Source organism: Lingula anatina, chromosome 4 (genome assembly GCF_051362555.1).
Source record: "Lingula anatina isolate TDL-2025a chromosome 4, LinAna3.0, whole genome shotgun sequence".
In the NCBI taxonomy this organism is placed as follows: Eukaryota; Metazoa; Brachiopoda; class Lingulata; order Lingulida; family Lingulidae; genus Lingula; species Lingula anatina.
Window position 1 is genome coordinate 22,515,017 of NC_141770.1, and position 18,502 is coordinate 22,533,518.

An 18,502-nucleotide genomic window follows, 5' to 3' on the forward strand; every position below is an offset into this window, starting at 1 on the left:
AATTTTTTTTTGGGGGGGGGGCATGCATTTTTTAGACATTCATTCCATTATTTATTTATTTATTTATTTATTTATTTATTTATTTATTTATAATTAAGTACCAAACCATTTTTTACCTGCAATAAAAAGTATTGTTTGGGTCCCATTATTTAGGTCAAGTAAAGTACTACATGTTACATGTATATGTCACAATAATGGGAATAGGTTTGTTATCTGTATATCTGCCAACTTTGCTGGACATTAAGGGGATGTATTAATCGATTTTCTAAAAAGATCCACCACTTTCATCTCTGTACCAGCACATTTTATATTAGCCATTTATTAATCCACCACCCAATCTGGAATGATGGGGCTCATTCCCATGCAATGAAATTTTATTAATTGTTCCAAGTAGAATGATCGAACTTCACAGGGACTCATCCTGAATGCAATCAGGTTAATAAATTACTGTAACACACGTCCTCTCGTGCCCGGTGTACTTGTATAATCGTGGGCGTCTCGATAGTCCGAAGGTTCATTGGTCCGAAGGTTCATTGGTCCGAAAAGTAGTAACATTTTCATCGATTTTTTAATCAAGGGTTCATTGGTCCGAAGGTTCTATAGTGAACATTCGGACCAATGAACCTTCGGACTATTGAACCTTCGGACTATCGCTACGGCCCCGTATAATCACCAGCTTACAGTATGAGGGCATTCTGAACAAGTTGATCTGAGGACTAACAGATCCATGGATCAAATATGGCTGACCAACATTAAAGCAGAGCTGACTAACACTAGTGGGCCTGATTTGATCTTAAAGTGCAATTTCAGTCCAACACTAGACTGAACCGGTCTTAAAAATTAAGGAGGGACTCTTAATTTAGTCTTAAGACTAAAAACAAACTTAAATTGCAGTGAGTAAGACTATAATTGGTCTAAATTCAACTGAAGTGGCAAAGCAATTATCTCCCCACACACATTCAGATCAAACTTGGACTTACTCTCCAGCCAGACAGGTGAAGATAGCAATCAAGTAGAGGGCCATTGTGTGAGTAGCAAAGGGTGGTCTCTTGGCAAGTAAGTGCTAATTGCCTAATTGATAAGGGTGATTCAGATACTGCCTCAGATAATTTCTAAAGCAAGGAAAGACTTGGTTGTGGAAGTACTAGTGCAGCATACTTTTAATGTTTTGACAGGAGAGCTTAGGAATATAGCATTAACAAACAAGGTACATTTATTTTAAAATTAGACATGGCCTTTTATTTGTCACAAACAATTGAAAATTCACTTCAATCTAACATAAAAATGTATAGTTTTAATTTTATTTAAAATCACAATATACCGCAGGAATTTAATGTTAGAATTTCATATTCAAAACAATATACATGTATTTCTTGATTTTTGCCTTTGAAGGAAGTCTTTCTTTTTTCTTTCTCTCTTTGCCCTTGGTGATGTAGTTGCGATTGGTCTTGGACCCAAGTCATTTGATGCCGCAGAAGTCATAAGGGTGGACAATGATCAAGTGAGTGTGAAATATCTGAAGAAAAGAGGGCAAGTCCTCACTGAGTGGTTAATCGAAGGAATGGACTATTTGGGCAAGTGCCACATCAACCCAGTAGTATCATGTTTTCGTAACAAAAATTACATTTCCAAGGAAGAGATGGACAGAACTTTGGACATTTTAAAAGAGATTTTTTAGGACAGACGCATCAAGGAAATTATACAGCAGGGAACTTGCCATATCATAAGAATTTAAGGATCAAGATAAATGTGAAATTGATACGATTTAATTTATAATTGTGAATACTGATGTGCCTGTAATTGAAGTGTTACCATGTTTTAAAAGTAAAAAAGTAATTTTGTATTTTCAATTTTTTTTTTTGTGAATTGTATATGAGTATTTGGTACAAATAAAAGGAAACTTGCTTTACAATTAAAATAACTGTACCTTGTTTTTCACTGCCTTGCATTCACATTTCTTGGGACAATAACAAATACTTAATGTCAAAACCTTTTAATAAAGAAAAATTGTTAAATGTATGCTACATTTTCCCTGCTTTAGAAATTATCTGAGGTAGTATCTGATTCACCCTTTAGATATAAATCAAAATCAAAGAAAGAGAAAACAAAGAAAGGAAGACTTCCTTCAAAACAATTTTAAAAGTATGCTGCACTAGTACTTCCACAACCAAGTCTTTCCTTGCTTTAGAAATTATCTGAGACAGTATCTGAATCACCCTTATCAATTAGGCAATTAGCACTTACTTGCCAAGAGACCACCCTTTGCTACTCACACAATGGCCCTCTACTTGATTGCTATCTTCACCTGTCTGGCTGGAGAGTAAGTCCAAGTTTGATCTGAATGTGTGTGGGGAGATAATTGCTTTGCCACTTCAGTTGAATTTAGACCAATTATAGTCTTACTCACTGCAGTTTAAGTTTGTTTTTAGTCTTAAGACTAAATTAAGAGTCCCTCCTTAATTTTTAAGACCGGTTCAGTCTAGTGTTGGACTGAAATTGCACTTTAAGATCAAATCAGGCCCACTAGTGTAATCTGCTGATGGTCTCCATGACTCCACACGTGCCATCCCTGCATGGGTCTAGCAATTAAACCTCGGAGCCATGATTTAATCTGTATAATGGCGTATGCGGAGGATTTTGTAACTGACACTCATTATGAATTTAATCTTAAAAATATATCATCTATATTCACAATTTCCCCCCCATTGAAAAGATTGAGTAATTACCGCATGTAGAACAATAGTTTTGTTAGGAATGAGCCCATTTACAGTAGTTGCAATAAATCATCTACAACAGATGCCTTCTTCCAAATAAAAAATTTAAGCTAAAAATGATTGATTCTGGCTGAGGCCTTTCTGATTCTAGAATTTGAAACAGTAGTCTTTTCTGGCTAACATGTACAACAGCAGGAGTTGTGAATATATGACATTTACTCAGTAAATATATACACCTGCATATATTGTTACACTATGTGTGACTTCAGATGTTTTCAGGAAGCAGGTAAATACAGAAAATAAGTGACAAAATATTGATAATAGTAGTATGTGTTACATGAATATTGTGAGATTGATGTGTATCAATTTTTATACAAATGACTGAATTGAGCCAATTGGGACATAAAAAAATAAAGGAGCTCACCTTGTGCCCTAATCAATTTGCTAGATTAGATAATTATAATTTTTAGTGCCTAGGAATGAGGGTGAAATCATAAGGACTGGTTTTCAGCAAAGATATTTTATATACTAAGCCCTAAACATTATATAATGAAATAATGTAAAATAAATTCACAAATTATATGTGCTAACAATTTTTTAACATTAAAATGAAGTCAAGAAGGCAGATCTTCAGCAGCGGTGTACAGTTTTGTCTGTATTATTTTGTTGCAGCAATGCTGATATTACAGTGAGAACTATACCATATATAATTTTACACTTTTTGCAGATATCGCTTTGGTTTATTTTGGTCACTTTTTCTTAGAAGTTAACACACACCAGTCTTTTTCCATTGAAAATCATATCTGTCAATCACATGTGTAATGCTGATACTAATGGATGATTATTGTTGTCTTCAGGTGTGACTTTGACTTCCTTGAAATAGCATCTGGCAACTGGAGTGATAGAAAAAGATTCTGTGGCGACTACACAGATAAACTGAAGCTACTACATTATATTGGCTTGCCTGGAGAAGTGGTCCACCTTCGATTTGTTTCTGACAGATCAAACATTTATCCTGGGTTCTTGGCCAAATACAGCATGACAACAGGTGGGTGTTATTTACCAATCATCAATAATTTTGAATAATTTGATTTTTTATGATACTGATTGGCGTACTTTATTTGAACTGGATGCAATCAAAGGTATACTTGAAAGTCAGTAGTCTAGAGGGTTTGACTGAACTGTCCTTTAGGCTGGGCAAACATCTGTTCTGAGTCAAAATTTAATCTTATTTCAATGTCATTATGGCAAAAAAGCCCACTTTTTTGCACACACACAAAAAAAGGCTTTGGTAATGCTGCATGTTTGGTTATTGGCCTATTTTCTATCATGTGAAAATTTGTTTCCTGTCTGATGTATTGATTTATTATGATGAGTATGTACCATAGTTAGGAATGACCTCCCTTAGCAAAATATCAGGCCTGCTGCAAACTGTAGAAATTCTTTCAAATTGCTGCAAACTTTTCATTTTGCTAAGGGTATGCATACATGCTAACAAATAACGTTTAAAAAACATAACATGGCTTTCAAAATAAATGAAATATAAAAATACTTGTGTAACTCACTTAGTTACAAAATTAATGCTGTAAAAATTGATCAGACTTAGGACCCAATGTCAAGCTGATTTTTGATATACGTATTTACCGGACTATAAATGCAGGCCCGTAGCTAGCAATTTCAAAAGGGGATTCTTTTCCTGAAAAAGTGGACCTTTTACCATGAAACCTTCATGTGCCTAGATAAATTTTTACCCAGCGGGGACCTTTTCCCAGCAAAAGGGGGTTCTTCCAAACCCTCGAACCCCCCTGGCTACGGGCCTGAAATGGTAACGAATTCTTGATTATGCATATCATGTGGTGACAATTTTTTAATTTCAGAGACCAGCCCAGTGTTCCCCCTACAATCCCAGTCCATCACAGAGTTCCAAGGAAACCTAACCAGCCCAAAATTCCCTGAATATTATGACAACAACAGCAACTTCATTTGGAACTTCATAACTCCTTCCGGTTTCCAAATTTTATTTACGATTTTGGTAATCAATTTAGAATACCAACAAGACTGTTTGTATGATTTCTTAGGATTTCAAAGCAAGTGTGATTTGACATTGAAAAGGTATTGCGGAAGAGGAAAGAGAAGGATTTATTTTGAATCTCCTTGCAATGAAACTTCTGTGATGTTTCACTCAGATTACAAAGGGACAGGTCAGGGATTTTGGCTCACATGGGATACAATTGATATGTCATCTTGTGAACTGTCACCTCAGATAATGACTGCTCCCTCTGGGCATGTGGCCAGCCTGAACTATCCTGTACAGTATTTGAATGATTTAGAATGTGTGGTTGAGATTCAAGGAGAAAGTGGACAGAGGATTTTCCTGGAATTTCAAGATTTCACACTAGATGGCTCCTCTACAGATTTTGTTGCCTTGGATTTCCATGATGGACTTGAGAAGTTGACTCTGTCAAATCTTATATACCCTGGAGATATGAATGATGATATACACTTTCTGTCTCCTAGTAACAAATTGACCATTACCTTTTATTCAGATGGTGCCAATACTTCCAAAGGTTTTTATGCCACTTACAAAGCTGGTAAATTTGTCTAAAATATGTTTCATTCTTTTGAACAAGAAATATGTTCGAAGTTCTATCAAGCTTGGCAGATGATTAGTATTTTTTGTATTTAAATACAATAAATATTGATTAAGTAACTGAAATGTGGTTTTTAATGTTATTAAAACAGTTTCATGATTTCCATGTTTAGATGTCAGTCCTCTGGGTGAGTTAAGCCTTGTTGGTTCTATTATGATTCAACAAAATTCTTTCTAAATTATATCAAATCTCTGATTATTTATTTATATTTTTTTAGTCTCTGGGGAAACAACCCGAGTCAACAGTCTCAAAAGTCTAGGAACAAAAGCTTATGGCAGTGTTTCTAGTCTCAACAGTCCATTCCAGTACCCCAATTGTCTTGCCCATGGTACCACTCTCAAGGCACCCCTGGGTTATGTTATAGAACTGACCATTACACAAGTGGACATCAAACTGTCCAAGAGCTGTATATCAGACAGCCTACAAGTAGTTGATCCCTATGGTGGTTACCAGGACAACAGTGCTGTCAGGGGTCATCAAGGACATACTATCACCATGGCAACCATCTGTGGGCAGGACAGGGATATAATTTTGGAAAGAAACAGTGCTCCTGGATCTCTATCTGGTCACCCACTTTCTCATGTATATACCTCCTACCTGAACCAAATGGAACTGCTTTTTACAAGTGGTTGTGATAAAAGTGGCATCAGTAATAAAGAAAAGCATACAGGCTTTGTAGCAACATTTGCAGTTAAGGAAGGTAAGGCCATTATTTTGCACCACTTTTCTTTTAAAATAACGAATATTGTATTTATATTTGATATAAACTGTATCATTTTTTATGTTTAGACAGTTTGCTCACACTTTAAATAGCATAATTTCTCATGAAATGTAATGTGCAGTTTATATTGAATTGAGACATGTATTATAAAAACAACGTAGTTGATATTCTGCTAACTTTTTGGAGTGTTCTTGTAGATGTTTAGAAAGGGTATCATTAGTATATGTGTGATAACTTTACATCAGTTTCATTAGTTTTGAATTTTATAAATAAGGTAGATCACACACAAAAGCTTCATTGTCATTTATGATTATTACCAAAATACAATTAAAGCATCATTATCAATTATTTTAATTTTAGCTATCAATATGATATACAGTACTGACTGTGTCACATAAGACAGGCATTGATTCCGGGGTGTTGAAAAAAGTGAAATATCATTTTCTTAATCTTATTTCAGATCCAGTTTTTCTAAACAAAACATTCAACGATGCAGTGAATGTTTCGCTGGACAACTGCGACATTAATGTTTGTCAGAATGGAGGGCAGTGTAAAAGCACATCAGCAAAATCTGCATTTTTCCATCACTGTCAATGTTCAGGGTATTACACAGGTGAGTGGTTTGTGTCACAGGTGCACAATGATATTAACACAATAAGCTTGACAAGGACCCAGGTGTAGCAATGCATGGAGAACATGACTGAAATGTACATGTAATACTTGCCAGCACTGATATTAATTGTCAAAGTGAAAGTCTTGGTATGGTAATGCTACATAAAAAAGAGACTGGAAGAGATTTTGATGCCTTTTGAGATATTCTTTTACAATTCAGATGGCACTGGGTCAATAAATGGAGACTGGAGGTTTGCAGACCTTGATCACATTTATATCCAACTACAGTGTACACTGTAGCATTATTAAATGCTTGGTGTAATTTCTAGTTTTCATCCATTTCATTCTAATTAGTCACTCTCTGTCATTTTAATATGAAGTGCACTCAATTCATTTTGATTGCTAATAAGATATTATAAATCTAAAATTAGAAATATATCTAGAATAGCAATTAATACCAAATGGACCACTACTATTACATGTACAAAGTATGTGTTTCATGTAGCAATGGACCATCAGAAAAATAATTTAGTTTCCATATCTTCTGACTCGTTTGCCACAACCAGCCAGTTTGCGTGCAAGGACTGATTTTCTTTTTTATCTCATGAATCTGCCATGCACACAAGTATAATGTGCATGACTAGTAATTAAAGCCCATTTACACACATTGACACTTGCTGTGAAGTCACACTGGGATGCGAGTCATGCTTTTACAATGCAGCTATGTACAGCTATATATACCCAGTGTATATTACACCTGTAGCTAATTCAGCTTTCTGAGAATCTAAATCAAGTTGCATTTTACAACGAAGAGACATTTCAGAACAAGTTGATATGTGGACTGACAGATCTGAGGACTAAATATGGCGGACCCACTTAAAAGTAATGCCAATAAACCTCAATGGTCTCCCTACCTCCACATACCCTGTCACTGCAGGAGTCTGGCAATTAAACTTCGGAGCTGAGATTAAATCTGTTTAATGGCATGTGTGGAGGTGGGGAGACCATCAGGGAATTAAGGGGCTTGCTCTTAAGCATATTTAGCCGAAAAATCAGTTAGTCCGTGGATCAGCTATTCTGAATGTGCTCTAAGGCATTTGTACATCTCCATGGCTCATCTATCATTACATTGTTAAAACTTATTTAGCTCGAAGGCAAGAGTGTTATTGTCATGATATTGTTTTTAACTTGCAGAGATTACATCGGCCTATTATGGTATTCCAACTACGTGTTTATCACATACATGTATTAATAGTAAATTGTCAAAAGCATGTACCTTCTCTACTTAAACAATTTTCACAATTAAAAATCACTTTTCATAGTAAGCAATATGTATCTGAAATAATGAATTCCTAAATCTTTTGAAATATAATAGTCTCATGATACTGATATTTGCTTGCATGTCTCAGAATTTTCACCATGGTTTTATTTTCAGGACTTTTCTGTCACATCACTCACTGTGACCTGGCTAACTGCCACAGTGGACACTGTCACTTAGTGGACAATGGACATGTATGTAATTGCTTTGACAACTTCTTTGGGCCTGACTGCAACATGTCTCAGGCTGTCTGCTCACAGCAGAGATGTCATGGCCATGGGCAATGTGTCCGTTCTGAAGAGGGACAGGAATTGTGCGTTTGTAATGGAAATTGGACAGGTACTTGTATGGACTGCTATTTTGTGGGGTGGAAGAGAAAAACATATGTAAATTTTCACAACATAGTCCACAATCATTACCCCTCCCCCCACCCCACCCCACAAAAAAAAAAAAAAAAAAAAAAAAAAAAACCTGTCCTGTCTGTCTCATGTATGTGTAGTAATTGGTCATTTGTAAAAGCATTTGATAATTAATTTTTGCATGTACATGTATATCTGGGCTGGGAAATTCTGTTTTTATTCTTTAAGCATATTATTTCTTTGTCAAATTTCTCTACAAATGACTTTTTCAGGGCTTGTAAGATGTTAATATTGTTCGTGTTCTGTCAGAGAAAGAAACTTTGATAAAGCTGACTTCCAAATATTACCCATTTAAGGATGGAACTTTTCAACACTTGTAGGTTATTCATTTATTGGGTTGGTTTTAATTTTTTCTTTATTTTCTTTCATTTTCTCCAGGTGACAGCTGTTCTTTGCTGCGAAATACTAAAAGAACATATAGTCTGCTGCAGCAGCCATTTTGGCTGGGAATTGTGGTAGTTTTTGCTGGCATGGCATTGGGTGGTATCCTTTATTACTTCAGGCAGAGGTTTGTGGATTGCTGGCATCAGTGCTGTGGTTATGGATTAGAGTCCACAGTGCAAGGTAGGGAATGAGCAAAATTTGCATCAGATGTGTAAAATTATTACACAAATTTGAGTCTTTTGCAGTTTGGGTATTTATTACCAATTTTGTCTATATTGCAAATTAGTCTTGCTGTTTACTACAATCAAATTTTGTAATAACAATAATATGATTAATATTGCAAAATTTGTCAACTGCAACTTAAAGCAGCTGTATCCCAATTATACAGCATTTTATCAGTCATTTGAAACAGCAAGAGGTTTAATAAGTTATATGTAGTAGACGAGTTCATCAAATTTAAGTAAATATCTCTTAAATGCATCCTGGCTGTAAAACCTGATTTTACAGAACAGTGCAAACTTATAATACTATAAGACGTCAGAGCATGTACAGGTTTGGGCTATAGAACTGATTAATCTACTGGGTGTAAGAGCTAAGATTGCTGTTGGATGTGACATGGCCAAATGTCTTAGATGAGCAGCATTCTCTCCAAAGCACATTCAACACAATATGAGTACTTCTGAATGACTACATCTTTATTATCTATATATCCCTTTAATAGATGGGTTACTGTCATTATAGTTGATATGTTGATATTTTTTTAGAAACAAACAAGAAGACATCTGCATATGAGTGCATACTGCCATCGCACTTGGACACACTGTCCAGCAACAGTGGCAACACCAACAATGGCTTTAAATGGGAAGACAGTACCCCTGAAAACAGCAAGAAAACAGTGAACATTTCATCAGATTGCAGATGCCAGTCAGTAAGTGGTTTTATTTATTTATTTATTTATTTATTTATTTATTTATTTATTTATTTATGTGTTTTTTAATGTATGGATGCTTTTCTTTGCAATTTTAAAGCTTAAATGTTGTGATCAAGTCATCATTTGGTGGTAGTGGTTTGTAATTGACTTGAATAGTTTTATGAATACTGTAAACATAAACAATGTCTTTGTGTCTTGATTATTTTTATGCTCCAAATTTACACTAAGGTGAAACATGCAAGTAATATTGGATGAATCAGTTATTTACACTCAAAAATAGACTTTGTTTCAACATCGTCAAGAGGATAAGAAATGTTGGATTTTCTTTTCATGAAGTTTATTATATATATATATATATATATATATATATATATATATTTATAATTTTTTTTTCAGGAAGATGAAATAAATGACCCATCTTGTGTGTCCCTCACTGCCCAGTTGCCAAGCAGTGAAACATCCAGCCCAGCAAGTAATGCCCACACTATGACCAATAGTCATGTGCTCATCCATGTAGAAGATGTCGTCACCTCCCCTTCAACTCCATCAATTCCTACATCTCCTATTGTAAATGAGACAAACAAGGGAGCAGCAGCAAGGTGTGCCATCTTCTCTTATCTAAATACTGCAACTACTGATGAACCCAACAAATTTCTAGACACTTTTTTTCCAAATTCATCATTTACAATCACTCATAAACATATGCTTTAATTCTGATATTGGTATATATTTATCTCACTTTTTAAAACAAAGAAGAATAATCTATTTTATATATAATTATAACAAAACACTTAATATAGTAATATGATTTATCTTATTTGTTGGAAAGAAAAGAGCCATTATCATACTTATAGCTATTGCTAGATTTATATTTAAAAAATTTTAAGATACATAGTGCTCCTATGTAATACTAAACATGAGGATAATTAGCATATGATAACAAATGGCTTTTTGAAATAAATTGTAAAAATATGTTGGCGTATATGCCATACATGTCCACCTTTTTTTACAATATTATCAGGTTGTATGCCGCATACAACAGTGGCAGCATGGGAGACACACCATCCAATCCCAGTTTGGGCAGCTCTTTACACATCTGTGCAAAAGAAGACTCAGAAGGGCCCTTGGTTGGCATAGTAGGTGGACACATAAAGTTATTGCACCCTGAGAGTCCTAGCAGCAAATTGGGAAATAACCTTGGAGGACACACCTCAAAACGAGGTGGCTTAATTTCACCTGTGGGTGCTCGCAGGGTACAAAGTTTCCGCACCATGCGGCAATGCTCTGTAAAATGTGAGAACCATTGCCACTCCGCTGATAATAGTCTTCATGGTGAAAGCATCACTGAGGTGGAGCCATCGTCTGTGACTTCTGATCAGCTTCGACGCTTCAGCGCCACACTGAATGAAGTGATGCTTTCTCCCAAGTTCTTAAGTAAGATGCCAAATGAAATTAGCATCCAGGTCCCAGAGGAAATAAGTGATGGTGAAGAGAATGCCTTCAGTTATGGGGAGGCAGATACAAGCCGATTGCAAGTGAGAAAATATATTTCGGACTCCATTAGAAGCCGATGTGGTCACAGGATGAGTCAAGGTTCAAGGGAAGACAACATGAATTTCCTACAAGTAAGTGATGGTCACAGAAGTAGGCATCAATCTAGTATGAGTTGGAACACAGAATATGATGACATTAATCAACGCGCTTGCAACAAAATGGATGACTTTGGAAAAAGCACAAACTTTTCAGATAGAGGCAACACCAGAAATGGCAGAACATTTAAATGTCAGACTTGCTATAGTGATGATGGATCCTCATATTCTCTAGGAGATCATAACTTTAAGAAATCTGAACCTAAAAGTAGGAAATCCCTGGGAATCACAAGTGGTGTGAAACATTCCAGCAGTGCAGATGATATGCTCAATTATTTTTCCCAGTCACAAAGACAACAAATTTCAAGTTCTGACCTATCCCAGGCATCTATTAATCATGAAAGATGTTGTCAGAACCGTTGCCATTCTTGTTGTATTAAACATGTAAATAGAAAGCATTACAATTCCAAGGCTAGATCAACATCAAGTGATAAACCACCCAAAGTGCCCAATGGTAAAAGAAAGAAAAGCCATAGAAGGTTAAGATATAAAGAGGGCACTGCGTCCCCTTCTGCCACTGTTATTGGTTCACTGGACCGGTTGGCCTGCTCAGAAGAGACCAAGATGTCTCCCCGTCACCACATTGAGCCCTCAGCAAACCATCACCGCTTATTCAAAAGTGATTCTGACCCAAATCAGTTCAGATTCTCAGATGAATCTAAAAGATCAAACAGAGTTGAGAGAACTTACAAATTTCTACACAATATGGACAAAGTTCACTGCGATGCCATGCCTGCTCTGCCTCAGGACAGAAACGAGCTGCAGTTGCCTAATGCAACAGATTCTGGACATTTTTCTGAGGGTTCCAGCACACTTCACAGTGATGTTGCCCAGCAGGTTAGCACAAGTAGTGGGGAACTTCCTCCTCCTCGTTCACCTCCTCCTCATTCCCCTCCTCCTCCTCATGCTCAACAAAAAATGCGACAAAGGTATCATTCAGTGGGGGGTGCCAGACCCAAAGTAAGACAGGAATCTTTACACAAGCTCAGCTTGAAGAGAGCAGCAGAGAAAGCAGTGAATAAGCATTTCTTTCATGATCCTGCACAACACCAACAAAGAAATGAGCCCAATCTCAGTTCTGTATCCTCTGTCTCTGAAGTGAAAAGTTCACCAGAACATCTCCAACAGGCAAACTGGAGTCCCATCTCTGGAACTTTGGGACAAAAATGTGTAATGCCAGCCCCTGATGGCCAACAGCAGCAGAGCTCTTCAAACAGGCAAGGCAGTCTGGGATGTAGCGAATCCATTCTTCTAACACCAAAGGTGGTTTCCCTACAGAGGAAGGGTCAGATTCTTTCCTCCCCTCGATACAAGTTTGGAAGCAGTAAGGTGCAGAGTCCAAGCCTGACTGGACATTGGAAACAGGCAGAAGACTCTGCGTACCAAAGCAATGACCAGTCCATCGATAAGTGGCCAGGGCCACAGAGCCCTGTACCTAATAATTCCTCATTCAGAAGCTCTCTTGTGGTCTACCCCGAGGAGGAGCATGGAATGTCAAATAGGTATGGTAATAATTACATATTACCCGTATGTCATCTACTCAGAAATCCAAGTGAATAATTAAAGACAGAAAGTGGACAAATTATTATGGCAAAGTATTGCTTTAAATAGATTCTGGTAATGTTTATATCCAGTGTCAATTTCAGACTATAGGTTGAATGCAAAGTAGGTAAAATTTTAAGGCAGAATGCTCCATTGAATAGATTTCGATGACATATATATTTCTTTTATCTTTTTGTGTCCTTGCACTGCCCAATTTGCCTGAATTTACTTTCATTAAAGATACTGTAATAAATATACTATGTTGAATACAGACACATAATTACCACTGCATGCAGTCCTTATATGCTTCTGTGCATGTTCTCAAAATCCAGTGTTGGTTTTAATATAGAATTTTGTGATGCTCAAATCTTGATACAACTCCAAACTATGTTTTTTTAACTATTTTTTAAGCGGTGTACGTATAATACCTGAAACAAGTTTGAAGCCTGGAAAAATTGAATTGTTTGTTCTTCCCTAAATTTTCATGATTGCCTTGTATTTTGGTGTATTTTGTTTATTTATTTGGAGTGATGGCAATCAGGATGTCAGGTCCCAATTAGAACAGGCAGCCAAGAAACTCCAAGCCATTCAAACAAGAACTCTTCAACAAAGGTATGTTAAGCTTTTTTTACAAAATCTATTGTTTATTCCATTTCATTGCACAATCCAACAATTTTTAGTCACAAGAAGCTATAAAATATAGTCATAATAATTATTATAGTTTACCCTGTGCACCGAAATATAAGTTTGGATGATTTCACTTATATAGATGTCTTTCCCAGCTATATAGATGTCTTTCCTTGTAATTTATTCAAAGTGAAATTATCTCTTGCACATTTTTTTTTACATAGAGTTCATCATAACTGTTTTCCACATTGCTTTACAGGTCAGGTGTTAACAAAGTGGAGTCCAAATACAAGAAAAACCGCCCCGCTCCTCTGGACTTAAAGTGCATCAGTAACAGAATAAGTGAAGATCTGACCAGGGAAAGGTTTCAGCAGAATACACAGTTTATTCCACACCAAAGTCCAAATTTGGGTGGGTTAGTGGAGGACGCCGGTCCTAGGGAAGGCCTAAACAAGGGCTTTTTGCTCAGGGGCAAAAACCTGAAGGATGAAATGTTGTATAATATGGATTCCAAAGAGATAGCAAGCAAAGGACATAAGCTGCAGAACACTGGCCCAAAGGAACATATGAACCAGGGGCACATGTTTATTTGTTTATTGGATGAACAAAGAGATGATGATGTACCTCAATCACTGATGTGTGAAACATGGGTATGACAATGCACTGGAATACATACATGTATACATTTATTATTATTATTATTATTATTATTATATGTGAATATTGGGTCTGTGTTATTCATTTCTTTAGCTCACAACAGTCTAGGACTTACCATGTGTTATTGGGTTCTAGTCCCAGTTCAACATCAAGGGCCATAGGCTGTGAGGGTGGGGGTGGGGGGTGAGATCTCCGCTTGCCCCCTCCCATCCCCTCTCCCCAAGAAATATTTGAATTTTTATGTGGATTCTTTTTGAAGTTTCTTACATTTCCTTCAGTTGGTGCCTAGATAAGTGGTGCTGTTAGACTATAAGCATTTATTTCTAGCACATTTTATGTGTCAAGCATTTATTACATTTGCTCATTCTTCTTTTTTTCTTTAATGGCCCTGACATTTCACTGAGTTGCTACACTGTAGCAGGTTTTAAATGTACATTGATGAGCTGGCACAACTAGACACCCTTAGAACTGTTAATTAGACAATGACTGAGATTTTATAAGCAAGGATTTTGATACATGTGTATCATAACACAAGCGGCTAAGAAACTCGTGTTACATTTTACCAGTGAATATTTTGCAATGGTGGAGGCTGATGGCCATCCTGAGATCTGGTCACATTGACCCACCAACAACACATGGGTCCTACTGTAGATCCAACTGATGTTGGAACTACTGCACAAGCAGCATACAAACTTAGCACATCCTTAATAACTAGAAGGAATATGTATTCATTATATTTAGGCCATAGTCCTTTCAGTGCATAAAATGCACTTGTATTGGGGGTACACGTACTAGTATTATATGTTACAAGCTTAATGATATATATATATATATATATATATATATATATATATATAATTTACATAATATAAAAGAGTACCTGGGTCTTTCATTGTATAAATTAACATTTCTCATTTCTCAAAGGATGTAATTTAAATACCATTTGCATATTGTGAAAATGATAATATATGTTATTATGAGTAGGCATATATTATACTAGTATCAAATTAGTTTAGCATAAAATGGGTATCAGCCAGAAATACCGATATATTCATTTCAGTTCAATTCAATTCTTTACTGGTACAAAGATTATCATGACCTTGATCAATATTAATAATTATAATAATACAATTGGTGCTTTACCATTCTCTAATTAGTTATTGTGTTGCAAGCATGTGACTGAACAAATATATTATCTTTATATAATGAAAATATGTACTAGTTAAATTATTAATAAAATATAATAAGCAGAAAGATATAATTGGTGTGTTTATAAATTTACTTTAAACACAAATCATGAAGCATACATCAGTACACAATTTGGAGTGATTCAAATGTACAAAGAAGGAAAAAAAGACCTACAATAACATAAAGAAATAAATTAGTAAATAACACAGTTACACAGATATAAATATTGTGACTATAATGACTATGTGCCAGGTTAAGTCCCACTGCCAAGTTACTGCTCACAACAGTGGGACCACCATGTGCCAGGTTAAGTCCCACTGCCAAGTTACTGCTCACAACAGTGGGACCACCATGTGCCAGGTTAAGTCCCACTGCCAAGTTACTGCTCACAACAGTGGGACCACCATGTGCCAGGTTAAGTCCCACTGCCAAGTTACTGCTCACAACAGTGGGACCACCATGTGCCAGGTTAAGTCCCACTGCCAAGTTACTGCTCACAACAGTGGGACCACCATGTGCCAGGTTAAGTCCCACTGCCAAGTTACTGCTCACAACAGTGGGACCACCATGTGACATTTTTTTCAAGTCATATGCTAAGAGTTGCAAAGCAGGGCAAGCACTTCATTTCTCTTGTTGTATGATTTTGTTACAAAATTGGAGAGGAAGACTGAATTATCTTTGTTGTCACTGTTAAATACTTTGCATAATTGACTTTTCTGGTGACCTTGTATCAGATGTGACGATTAAGATTTGACTAAAGAAGGTATTTTGGTCTGTTTTGTACATTGAGCATTGGAATATAAAATGGTATTCATCTTCAAGTGTGCCGCCCAGTTTCGATATGGAGTTTATAGTTGCTTAGACGTAGCTTAGCAAGAGCTGATAAAGTGTAATAATTTGTGACTGTATCAACATACGTTGCACTTTCACATATGTGCATTTTGTTACCCAGCAGGCATAGTCGCATTGGATCAACGTTGAAAACAGATTGATACGTTGAATTGCCGTTGATCTACCTAAATTCAACATAAAATCCAGCCACATCAAAACACCGTCATAATGTGACGTTGACTCAATGTTGTATTTTGGTCATTGACACAACCTTGCAGTCATGGATTGTAATTTAAAACATTATTTATTGAAAACGTGATACTTTGTTTATCAATACTGTAACTGACTTTATCAAAATAATAAAAAAAAAGTGTTTTAAAGTAAAAATGACAGTTGTTTTGTGTCTTTAGTGAACTAGAGAATTTTCTTAACTTGTTATTCAGAAATACATTCCAATAAACTTCCTTGCAAGGTCAGGTGACACTAGGATGAATAAGTTGCTGTAAATGTGATGGAGTGATCTTTTAGATAGACAGGTTGAGGTGACTGTGACTTTGTTATATATATATATATATATATATATATATATATATATATATATATATATATATATAAAAGAAAATAACTATATATATATAAAAGAAAATAACTATATATATAAATCTTAACCTTGGAAATTTTAACTTAAAGGCCATACTCATATACCCTACTGTACATATATTTAGCCTTCAAACATGTCCTACTGCTAAACACATCTAGGCTTTTAGGGTGTACCATGCTTAGGTGCAAAACATGCTTAGGAGCTAAATGCGTTGAAAAAATTCAGACAAAGCAGGCACTTGGATGTTTTTACAGTGTACGTTATAATTGTGTACCTGTGTTTTGTACAAAAAAGATTTCAGGTGATTTTAATGTCTTTTCATGCAAGAATGTTGTCTAACAACTGGGGTTGATACAATGTTGTTATCTGCCGTTGAGTCAACTTTCAAATCCAATGTTTATCCAACATATTATCAACGTTATGGTTCAACGTTGTTTCAAGTAAGTAGGCTATAATTAAGTATATCATGGAATATATATTCACTCCGTTTCTACACTAGCTATTTCCATTACTTAATTAATGTATCGAAATACTTGTCACTTTATGCATCATCACTTTCTCAATCTCCAAATTTAAGATTAATCAAAGATTTCCTACATAACGTGATTTTAATCCTCAGCAAATTTTACATTCAGTATATTTACAAAGGTTTATCCTTACATTAGCCAGTAAAATTTTATATCATGATTTCTCAAATCGGTCATTTAGGGACCATTCCCACAGATATTTGGATCGAACTATCTCCCTGGGGAGTCTCACTCCCGAAGTGGCGTCACAGTCCACCAGCGGCTTTGTATCTGCAATTGCGTCCAGTTCTATTCGGGATTTGTTTTGGCAGATCAAGACCCCAATGGCCGTCAGACCGATGATGAGGAGGACAGTAACAGTTGACATGCTTATCAAGCCACCAATCATTGCCTTGACCGTTGCTTTATATGGACTCTCGCGTTTGGTCAGCTCTTGTATGTCTGTAAAGTAAAAAAAATACAACGGTCATTCATTTGGATTTATGGACTTTGGCACCCTTTGCTGTAGTGACAACTGCAAAGTGAGTTTATTGCAACTACAGGTAAACAATATATTTTTCTAAAGCGAAAAATGTCATAACAATTCAATGAAACCTGCTGTTGTATTTCTTTTCACAATAACCGACCAACTGAGCTAAAGAGCACTTATTATGAAAGTCTTTGTAACCAAGATTGATGATATATGATTTGAATTGATAAATACTATTATTCGAAATAAACAAAGCTTAAGAATAACCTGTAGGAGACGTATCAGATATTAAGCTGATAAGAACAGATACTACACTTTGATCTTAGCCAAAAGGCCGAGAAGCGGGACGAAGAGCAATGATGATGAAGAATAACCTCAATACCTTTAAAACAGACTTTGATCTCGCTTGTTAAACTGTTCTTTAATGTCTATTGCCTGTGACATTATCACATCAGATATTCAAAACACTATTCAAAAGCGCTTCTCAAAGCCTTTGCATCCTTACGGCCCATCCCTATAATCGAAATCTACCTATAGAGATATCAAACTAAACTTGATTGAACAAATAAGGAAGTGTAAATATTTGGAACAAGGCAGAGGAATCTTATTGTAAAACTCGTTTTTTTTTTCGAATAAAAATTCGCCCGTGTGTCACTGGATA

At 35.9% G+C, this 18,502-nt stretch overlaps 1 protein-coding gene and 1 pseudogene across 1 annotated transcript in view; one reads left to right on the forward strand and one right to left on the reverse strand.

Moving 5' to 3' along the window:
• The window catches only part of LOC106163633 (uncharacterized), a 38,601-nt gene extending 23,111 nt beyond the window's left edge, over nt 1-15,490 (forward strand). Inside the window, exons 10-20 of the mRNA XM_087011662.1 lie at nt 3,572-3,762; nt 4,592-5,305; nt 5,583-6,065; nt 6,547-6,699; nt 8,134-8,355; nt 8,814-8,999; nt 9,584-9,747; nt 10,147-10,349; nt 10,772-12,901; nt 13,470-13,553; nt 13,828-15,490. Coding sequence (XP_086867788.1) covers nt 3,572-3,762; nt 4,592-5,305; nt 5,583-6,065; nt 6,547-6,699; nt 8,134-8,355; nt 8,814-8,999; nt 9,584-9,747; nt 10,147-10,349; nt 10,772-12,901; nt 13,470-13,553; nt 13,828-14,224 — 4,927 coding nt within the window. The 3' untranslated portion in view covers nt 14,225-15,490. The remainder of the gene's footprint in view (nt 1-3,571; nt 3,763-4,591; nt 5,306-5,582; nt 6,066-6,546; nt 6,700-8,133; nt 8,356-8,813; nt 9,000-9,583; nt 9,748-10,146; nt 10,350-10,771; nt 12,902-13,469; nt 13,554-13,827) is intronic.
• A 2,572-nt stretch (nt 15,491-18,062) lies between these two features.
• On the reverse strand, nt 18,063-18,187 carry LOC112041851 (U2 spliceosomal RNA; annotated as a pseudogene).
• Between the last annotated feature and the right edge of the window lie 315 nt (nt 18,188-18,502).